The 10566-nt window shown below is 29.9% G+C and overlaps 1 protein-coding gene across 2 annotated transcripts; it reads left to right on the top strand.

Moving 5' to 3' along the window:
- Nucleotides 1-312: 312 nt before the first annotated feature.
- LOC122291503 (tropinone reductase homolog At2g29290-like) lies at nt 313-9564 on the top strand. Of its 2 annotated transcripts, none has more exons than XM_043099236.1 (5): nt 313-471; nt 4264-4471; nt 5450-5666; nt 5788-5894; nt 9335-9564. In XM_043099236.1, the coding sequence occupies exons 1-5, from the start codon at nt 377-379 to the stop codon at nt 9425-9427; spliced, it is 720 nt and encodes a 239-aa protein (XP_042955170.1). In that variant the 5' UTR covers nt 313-376; the 3' UTR covers nt 9428-9564. The 2 variants fall into 2 exon arrangements, with proteins under 2 accessions (XP_042955170.1, XP_042955169.1); XM_043099235.1 differs by lacking the exon at nt 9335-9564 and adding an exon at nt 6232-6627.
- Nucleotides 9565-10566: the final 1002 nt, after the last annotated feature.

Genomic DNA, 10566 nt, shown 5'->3' with positions numbered 1-10566 from the left:
TCAAAGCAAACATGCCATTTGACTTTCCTTGGTCGATTGGAGTTCTGTGAAAGACTGTAGAGACGTACTGCAACACCGTCGGAGGGGCACTGAATCGTGGAAACGTGGGGAGGAGAAATTCAAATCAGATGCTTTGTGGAAAAAGTGAAAACGTGGGAAGTAGAGAATCAGAAAGAAGAGAAAACACACGTTTTACTGTAGAGAGAGAAAAAAATAAAAAAAATAAAGCCACGTCACTGGTGTGTGGTGTCGGAGACTTGAGGGGCAGATGAGTAGACTTTCTCATAAATTATATATGATCTACAAGTACACTATAAAAGCCACAGCCAGTGAGCCACACGTACGGTTGAACGAGAGATCATAGAGAGATAGAGAGATGGGCGGTGTAGAAGTGGATAGCAGTAGGACTGAAAGCAGATGGAGTCTTGAGGGAACTACGGCTCTCGTCACGGGCGGAACAAAAGGAATTGGGTGCGCTCTCGCTCTTTCCCTTTAATTTCTCTTTTTAAACCTCTTTATCTTAATATAAACATATTTCTTCCGTTTGTGTGATTTTTTTAGGATTAAATACATATATATATATAGATCGGCTTTGCTCGAGTTTTCTTTGATCTGTTCACTAGTAAAAAAAAAAAAAATCATAGATATGAAGTATTCAACTTACATATTTAGTTTGATCTTCTATCAGCTGCCTAACTAGCATGCCATATCGAGTTTTCTTATGCCCATGTTTCCTTGATGCGTTTAGAACTTTAAGAGCGTCGATCTCCTTCCCATGGAAATACATGCATGCATGCTGTAGCCCCAAAATCCCGGCTAATTTCTACGGCTGTCGACCAAGCAGCCAAATCTTCTGCGGTTGATCTCGGTTCATATCATATGCATGCAAGCTTCTTGTTTGGATGTTTCTTCTGCATATTTCTTATTCATAACTCTCATTCGTTTTGCTAACTTTTAACTTTAATCCGATCGAAGTCATGATCTCAATAATAGATGTGCAAGATTTAGTGGATATATGTGCCAATTAAATCTAGCGGTTTTCCCGTCGGCAGTGAAATTCTTTTCCCAAACTAAAAGATGACGAGTGAGAAATGAACTTCTTGTCTTTTTAATGATTATTGAAGTTTGAACCTAAAAAGAAGGGTGAGAGACTTCCTGAATCATTGAACATTTAGAGCATAATAGTTTTTTTATCCTATTTTTTAAAATATATTATTAAATATTTTTTTATTTTATATATTAACTTTTATAATACTAATAATGGGGCAACGTGCCAATCATTTTTGCCTGATTGTGACCCATTGTACCTTAAGAAATGATTTTTGTTGACAGTTAATCCATTTGATCCTAATTTAAATGTTCAAAATTATTTTTAAGGATTGCATTTTTTATATTATTGAACCAAGCCTTAACCATAAGATTTATTATTGGTCTGCAAATTATTAAAATAGGTGAAAAAATAATTAATCAAGTGTATTGTTAGTTCAAAATCATCTTATCATTGCAGGAGGCAGAGTAGTGTTTTCGTTTTAAAATATACACATGAGAAATACGTGGGACCCACCAAATTGATAAAACTGTAAACAAAACATGCGCAAGTGGGTTTTAGATGTCGTACGCATGAGATCAAAAAGCAGATGCCATACACAATGGCTTGTTGTTCACGTGGGACCCAGGAGGATTTGGCACTTATTTGTTGGCTGCAGTTGCACATGGATCTTTTGGAAATAAAGAAAGGAAACAAGAAGTTTGAAGGGATGATGGGACACCCTTCAGACATTAAACCCTAGTTTTTTTTTTATTTTTCTTCCTCTATATTTTTTTTAGCAATATTACTAATAGTGGTAGAATTGTAAATATCATGTAATAATTTAAAAAAAAAATAAGATTTATGATTAAAAAAGTAGTTTTTTTTTATATAGATTTTATATTAATTCATTTTTTTCAAAACGACTACATACTATTTACATAATCATGACAATAAATATCATTTCTCTTCTTTCTCTCGACGCCGACACCTTTATTTTCTTACAAAACCCTCTCTCCTAACCAACCCTCCACAGTCCCCACGCCTCTCTCCCTTCTCTTTATGTATCCTTTTCTCTATTCTCTCTCCACCTGTCCGTCTCCTGCCTTTACACTCAGCCGCACCAGCGCCAACACCAACACGACACCGTCGCCTTGCCTAGCCTTATCTAGCGTCGCTCAACGAAACAAAGAAGAATCCCTACTTCTTCATCTCTTTAATCTCGCTGTCTCTATGTTTCCTTGTTTGTCACATTTTTTTTCCTGCAAAACCTTAAAAATCTTAAAAGTTTATTTCTCATATTTGAACATTTGCTTGTTCATCTTTTTGCATATTGGGTTTTTCTTCTCCCTTTTTTGGTTGGATATGCATCTTTTTGTGCGATTTGTGTTCCTCAGTATGGAGAATATTTTTTTGTTTATGATCTAAGGATATGTGGAAGTCATGGTTTGGAGAAGTTGGATTTCGTTGCCTAACTAAAAGATTTGTTTTTTTTTTTAAGATCTAAACGTATTATAAATTATGTTTGGATTTACTTTTGTGTGATTTTTTTTTTTTTTTTATTGGACATGCATCTTCTCGTGCGATTTCCGTTTTTGGGTATGGAGCATATTTTTTGGAGTATGATATGAGGCTTTGTGGAAGTCATGGCTTTGGAAAAGTGTATAGATGAGGGGTTTAGCGTAGGAAATGAGGGTCTGGCTATCTCCTACCATGCAGTCCAATACATTTTTTAATGGACCGCCTACGTGGCCATCAGTTATTGGTGGGCTGTTTTTATATCAGTACAGATGGATCGATGGGCTTTGCTACATACAGTCGCCAGATGCAGTCGGTGTGTAGTTGCTGTACGAAATGAATAAAAAAAATTATAAAAATTTTTTTTTATATTCAAGGAGACTTACTTGAATTATAAAAAGTTATAAAAATAATTTTTTTTTTCATATAAGTCTTGTATTAATTTTTTTTTTACAGCCGACTGTACGCCGACTGCATCTGCTGACTGTAAAAAGTATTTCTCTCGATTTTAAGGTTCTCATTTAGTATACACGTTAGCGGAAATAAAAGTTAACGGAAAGAGAATAGAAACTAACGGAAAATTATAGAAAATTTTTAATATATTTTAGTTTTTATTCATAATTTCATAACTCTAGAAAATGGCCCTTCAAAAAAGTTTATAATCTCTATATATTCTATAAAATTTTAATATACTTAAAAATGTTTTTTCAATTTTATTCCTATAGTCTTAAAATTTTGTATAATTTATATATATTATTTATTTTCAAGAGTGTGGTCTCATCAAAATTAAGTTTAAGAAAAATAATAAACTTATTAAGGATCTCAAAGTTTTTATTTATGTAATATTAAGTTTCTTAATTTGAAATCTAAAAATATAGGAAAAACTATTTAAGATTAGTGATTTATATGAAAAATAGTTAGTTTTATCATCTAAACTTTATTGAGCAATATATATATATATATATATATATATATATCTTATTTAAGATATCTATTATAATATTATATGTTTAATATAACATAAAAATATCTTAAGTTTAAATAAAACTTAATAAATTAACTTACATATATACTAGAATGAAATATGACATTCTAAAAATCTGATTGTTTATATGAAGTAAATAAATTTTAAATATTTCATTATAAAAATAATAATAGATAAATATTATTTCATAAAATATTATCGTTAAAAACTTGAAATATATATTAAGATATTTTATTTTTACGTGTATATTGCAAATTATTGAAATTTAATTTTATATATATTTATGTTTTTATAATTTTTAAATTTCAATGTGTCGCATATTAGAAAATTTGGCCCATGCAACAAAAAAAAAAAAGAATTCCTTGTTCTGCCACTGTAAACATGAGTGTTACATAAATGTAAATGTGGTACTGTAGCAAACTGGATATTAATGATAAAATACATAATCCATTGGATAGTCTATTTTGAGCTATTTCTTTTAAATTTTACAAAAATATGAGTTTATGAAAAATGTGTTGTCCATGTCTAGGGTATACATAATACAGATTACACAAAACAGTAAGCCTATCTGGTATATGTGTTGTGTGTTTATATGCATCGAGTATCATATGAAACTCCACAGTAAATTAGTTGAGTTGATCCTTATGTCACTGGCCTGGATCGAAGTAGATTGTTTTCCTTGATTCCAAATTAAATCGATCAAAAGTTTATTTGTTGCGATCATGATCTGCAGGCATGCTATTGTGGAGGAACTTGCACGTTTTGGTGCGGCTGTACATACATGTTCTCGAAATGAAGCTGAGCTTAATGAATGCAAGCACGAGTGGGAGAAGAAGGGTTTTCGAGTCACTGTTTCAGTATGCGATGTAACTTTTCCATCTGAACGACAGAAGTTAATTACCACTGTCTCATCTCTCTTTCATGGCAAACTCAATATTCTTGTAAGTCATCATCTTCCTTAAATTCTTTGATGGAGATATGGAGATGTAACTATTATATAAGGAGTTATTATATTTTTAAATTTGTCTGTAAAGTATATTAACATACATTTCACTTAAATTATAAAATTTAAATTTTAAAATTTATTTTTTAAATTAAATTCTTTAAAATAAATCATATAAATAAATAAATTATTTATTTATTTATAAATTTATCTTTTAAATAAAATTATCTAAAAATAATGTTAGAGCGAAATGGTAGACTCTAGGGCGAAGTAGTTTCACAGGGCACACAGAGTGAATTTCTCACGTCATCAATGAAAGGAGTCCAAGTGGACCACGTGATACCCTATATCCCTGTCACTTCTGGTCCTGAATGCAAAAGATAGTTGAGAAATTTTATTTATAGTTTTCACTTAAAAGGATTATACGTGTAGATTTTTCATTAAATAAAAAAAAATATTTTGAGAAAAATATTTTATAATTTTAAAAAATTTTAAAAATAAAATTATTTAGATTTACATTATATAGTCTTTAAATTGAAACTATACTTAATATTATTCAAAGACATGTTCTTTTACCATTTAATTATAGGAATAAAATGAAATGAGATAAAATAAAAATAAAAAAGTTAAATAAAATAATATTAGAACATAATTTTTTACTATTATTTTTATTTTAAAATTTTAAAAAAATTAAATTAAATTTTATATTTAAGATAAAAATTTAAAAAAACTATAATAATTAAATTAAATAATCAAAACCGACCTTATTTCACCCATTTTTCTATAGAATCAACACGTTCATTATGTTTGACAGCTAATTATTTGTATCTAGGTAGCAAGTGCATGTACTATTCACACAGTGCCTGATGTATTTTTGAAAACTTTTCTTATTTTCGTATAAGTTAGAATAATTAATATAATCTGCTCTTGTGGGGTCATGATGACGTCGGGTTGGCGAATTATGATGTATATCAAGATTAACAATGTTGGAACAAACAAAACGAAACCGACAACGGAGTACAAAGCGGAAGATTTCTCGCTGTTAATGGCCACTAATTTTGAATCAGCTTATCACTTGAGCCAACTTTCACATCCTCTTCTAAAAGCATCGTCAGCCGGAAGTATTGTGTTTCTTTCTTCAGTTTGTGGCGTCGTATCAGTCAACGTTGGATCCATATATAGCGCCACCAAAGGTATATATATTTCTAATATATACTCGAAGTTGTAATTAGCAGAACTCGTTGTAGATATCATGATTAGAACAATATTATTAACAATAATTATATATTAAACTAATTCTATAATTGTATGCAGGGGCAATGAATCAGCTAACAAAAAATCTTGCATGCGAGTGGGCAAAAGATAATATAAGGACTAATTGTGTTGCACCTTGGTTCACCACGACTCCGCTTGCTCAACCTGTAATTACTTCCCAACATCTCATCTTTCATTTCTCATCTTTAATTAAGTTTTATTTCAATAAATTATTACTTGTTTTAAAAATTTAAACTGATGAAATAGAATGTATAGTCAGAGTTTGAACTCATAATCTACTCTAAAACCACATAAAATCACTACTAGTTATTCTAAAAATTTAAGTTGATGAGAAGATATAGATTTAATTATTTATAATATATTATGAACATGATTTAATTAGTTGTTAAATGTAAGAGTTCAAGGAATTACTTATATATATATATATATATATATATATCTAACTATAGATTTTTTATTTATTTTTTGATGCTTGCATTGTAGTATCTTAATGATGAAAACATGTTCAAGGCTATCATCTCTCGAACCCCAATGGGAAGAGTTGGAGAGCCAAAAGAGGTGTCTTCATTGGTGGCATTTCTTTGCCTTCCTGCAGCCTCTTTCATCACCGGCCAAACTATTTGCGTCGATGGAGGGATGACGGTGAATGGCTTTATGTTATCCCCATAAACATGCATACTGCATATACCGGTTCAAGAATTGTGCAAATAAATGCCGGTCTACCCTACTTAATTTATAGCGATTGCATAATAAAGCTATAGTTTGCTTGAGATCTATGTGTACACACCTTAGTGTTTGTCATCATGTTTATTCATGCATGTTATAACAAACAATATTAATTTATTAGCTCATAGTCCTGCTCGATGCATGTTGAACGTACCCTTGCTTGATGCTGATCGAAATGAAAAGTATAAATATATATATATATATGGACAAAAGCAATATATGAAGCAAGTTTGCTTAGTAGAGTGAAATGGTTATTTTAGAAAAATAAGCTATTTTTCATAAAAATTTGAATTTAATCAATAATTTAATGCATAGGGTAAAAAAAAAAGTTGATTCTTACAAATATTTTTGGATAACAATAACTAAGTGGAATATAATAATTACATGTTTGCATAGATTAGAAAACAAAAACATTAGTTCAAAATTTAACATAGTTTAATACATATTTATCATATTGATAGTTTTAGTTAACTTATTTAGGACAAGTTTAATACAAGTCTAATAAAAACATTAGTTCAAAATGTGGGTTCTCTGGTTTTTCTACTGTCATTTGTCATTTTACGTCATCTTGTATGGGATCAATTGAGAGGACATTGAAGTTTTTGTACTATTGTTGGTTGAATTAGTTAGGGTCTACAACAAGTTGAGTCATCCCCTTTTTTGTGAAGCTTGTGCTTCAACATTCTCTATATATGATAAATGCTCTTGCATAATAAATATTTAATAACTTCGCATGATTAATAAAAACCTAAAGAATTTATATATAGAAAATTGAAGTATTATAAACTAATACAAGTCTTGCAATGTAATGTTTGTATTTAGATTGTTGTATATGTTGTAGATAAAAATAACATTTTTTAATAACAAGCTAATTAAGAACATGGTAATGAAATAGACTTTTTTCATCGTTTGAAACTTTTTCAATTATTGTTTTAAAATTTAAAATCCATTGATATTCATGTGTTTCAATTCTATACTTTGGATCTAATGGCCTCACATATGTATTGCTAATGTAATATGTTCAAAAAATGTACAAAGTATCATCTTGTGAGTCAATATCTTTATTGAACATCATTACTTATAGTCGGTTTTCCTGTTTAGTATAAAAAATTATAATGAATAATTGATAGTTTTTAGTCAATTTCCTTGTTTAATATAAAAAATTGTAATGGATAATTTATAATAAGAAATTGTAATGATTTATTTAGTATAACAATTTTTTTTTTATTTTAAATTTTTTTAAGGTTTTTAAAAAATATATATTTTTAAATGTGTTACAAGAAGAGAACTAAATGAACGGAAAATAACCAGCATTTATATAATATAAAAAAATTTAAGGAATTGAACATCAAAAGACACCATGAAAAAAAAAAAACAAAACTTAATAGACAGCATTCAAAAATAGCAAAATCCTTTACTAGTTTGCAATACAAAGAAAAAAAAAACAAAAAACAATAGATAGAAATAAATATAATACCTTTGGGTCAATTAATGTTAGGCTTTGATACTTCACTGGTGAGCGTTGGCCTATTCGTTTGGGTGACTTGTTTGCAACAATCATTTTTATTTTCTAATTCTTTGTACTTGGAGTGATATCTTTTATCAATGTATAAACTGTCCCAATCTTTAAAGTTGTTCACATACGAAGATGTTAAATGTGTAAGTGTAATAAACCCAATGCTAAAAAAAGAAATTGCAAAGAGAATCAAATAATAGAATTAAATCTAGTTACCCGTATAATATTAATTTTAACATGCTAGTTTTAATAATTCCATATACATGATATTTTTTGTGCAGTTCTTTTCTGATCATTCAATTGACATTGGTTGTATTAAAATCTTTATTGTAGATGCTATCTTAGCTCTTGAAAAAGCCACATATAATTGACCATGTGAGAAAACAAGTTGTGATAAATATATCCCAACAAAATCTAATGTTTGGCCTTGTGATTTATTTATAATCATTGCAAAGCTTAATCTGATAAGGAATTGAGTTCGTTTGAATGTGAAGTCACTATTCTCATCAACATCTAGTAAGAATGGGATTCGTGGAATAAGTACTCTTTTCCCGATATGGTGCCAAACTGCAATTTCTGTGTCAATGACATTTCGATCAAAAGCCTGACAAATGAGATGTGTTCTGTTGCATAGTGCTTCTGAAGGATTAATATTTCTAAGCAACATGATGGGATATTTTTTTCAGTAATAATTTATGTGGAGGAAGTCCATTTAGGGTTAGACTATTTAAAAAAGCATCCATAACTGATTGTTTGGATACATCTATTACTTCAGCAAAGCTATAATATTAGTGAAGCTCTCCAAGAAATCTATGAATTAGTAATACATTTATTTCATCAACATAACTATTTTTTTGTGTCAGCATGATTCATCATTGTTAAAATATTTATTGAATACTCATGAATATCATGCAAAACAACATCTATTAAATTATCCAATAGGAATTTTTATGTTTTCATCAATTGTAATTGGTGGCATTCCATTGCCTAATTCTAACACATATTTTGAAAATGCTTGATCCAACATTGCTTGCATATTTTCAGTCAAACGAAACTTGATCAATGTAGGCCATAAATAGGAAAAAACTAAAGTAGCACCAACTTGTTATTGTCTTTTTCCTTTACAAACCATAGGTAAGAATTTGCAAAAATCTCCATCGAATACAATAACTTTTCCACCGAATGTTAAGTCTGTGTCATTTATGTCTCGTAGCATTTTATCTAATACTTCGATGTGTTGTTTTCTTGACATGGGGGCTTCGTCTCATATAATTAACTTGGATACACATAGTAGTTTTGCTAGAGAACTTTTTTTATTGACACAAAATGTACTATTTTTGTCAGTATTCAGTGGAATTTAAAACGGGAGTGTGTTGTTCGACCTCCAGGAAGAATGGATGCAGCAACACCAGTTGCAAGTGCTACAAATTTTCTTGATCTTATTGTATCGAGAAGCACCTTGTACATGAATGTCTTCCCTGTCCCACCAGGGCCATCAACTAAGAATGTAGCAAATATGTCTGAAAAAACTTTTTCTAACACTAAATTATAGACATTCTGATGTTCACTATTAAGGGCTTCTAATGCAGTAATACCTTCTTCTAAAATTTCAATAGCCAATTTGTCATCAATGTCCCTAGATTTGAATTGGTCTTCATTAAAACAAATAACGTCATTAAGAAGATGGAACGAATTAATGTTTTTCCTCATTGATTCAAGTGTAAAAGAGATTGAGTGTAAAACTTCAATTCTTACATTGAATATAGAATCTTCAATCAACCTAAAATCGGCTGACATACCTTGCTCAAAACGTTCCCATAGCTCTCTTGGATTGGTTGGATTACAATAAACCAAGATAGTTGCAGAAAGCCCTCTCAAACTGGATGGCATTTGATATATAGATACTTCATGTAAACAATATTCTAAACGGTTGTCTCTCTATAACAAACCATACATAGTTGTTGCCTCACGGAATGTTGGAGCCACAACATTATTAATTGTTCTCAGATCTTTAAACGATAAAAGTCATCTTACATGATTTGACATTTAGTCCATTGTCAAAATGCTTATATATTGGGAAGTAATCGTTTTCTACAATTGTGCTCGATGTAAAATTTTTTGGATAATGGCTTTTGCAAGAACCATTTTTTTTTCATGCAAACATTTGTTGGATTCAACACTCCACATGGTTCATGCATCATATGCTTGAAAACGGCGTTATGCAAGTGCAAATTAGTATTTTTATCAAGTATTTCTACTGATATAATCTCATCAAAAGATTCAGGTGCATAGAGTTTCCCATCTGTATCTAATATAAGTAAAAAATGCGCTTGTGAAAACCCTCTTGTTTGGAGCTCAATAACATAGACATATGCTTAGATATTTTTAAATATTTTTCGCTTGAATAATTGATCCTTTAATTCTTCTAATTTTGCATAAAAGATCCAAGGAACCAAATCTAGACGACTTTGGCACTTTTCTTACTAGTTTGGATTGCATATCATTGTAAAAAAAAAAAAAAAAAGTCTGGTTTACCATAACGTTGAACTACATTCATTGCTTCCATATACCTTTTT

This window comes from Carya illinoinensis, chromosome 13 (genome assembly GCF_018687715.1).
Source record: "Carya illinoinensis cultivar Pawnee chromosome 13, C.illinoinensisPawnee_v1, whole genome shotgun sequence".
Classification (NCBI taxonomy): Eukaryota; Viridiplantae; Streptophyta; class Magnoliopsida; order Fagales; family Juglandaceae; genus Carya; species Carya illinoinensis.
This window is presented reverse-complemented; position numbering and strand designations above follow the sequence as displayed.

What these genes read in the sequence shown, in the direction of transcription:
- LOC122291503 (XM_043099235.1), top strand. Translation starts at nt 377, where the DNA reads ATGGGCGGTGTAGAAGTGGATAGCAGTAGGACTGAAAGCAGATGGAGT. An exon ending in GGCGGAACAAAAGGAATTGG is followed by an intron (nt 472 to 4,263) that starts GTGCGCTCTCGC and finishes CATGATCTGCAG; the next exon opens with GCATGCTATTGTGGAGGAAC. An exon ending in CGACTCCGCTTGCTCAACCT is followed by an intron (nt 5,895 to 6,231) that starts GTAATTACTTCC and finishes CTTGCATTGTAG; the next exon opens with TATCTTAATGATGAAAACAT.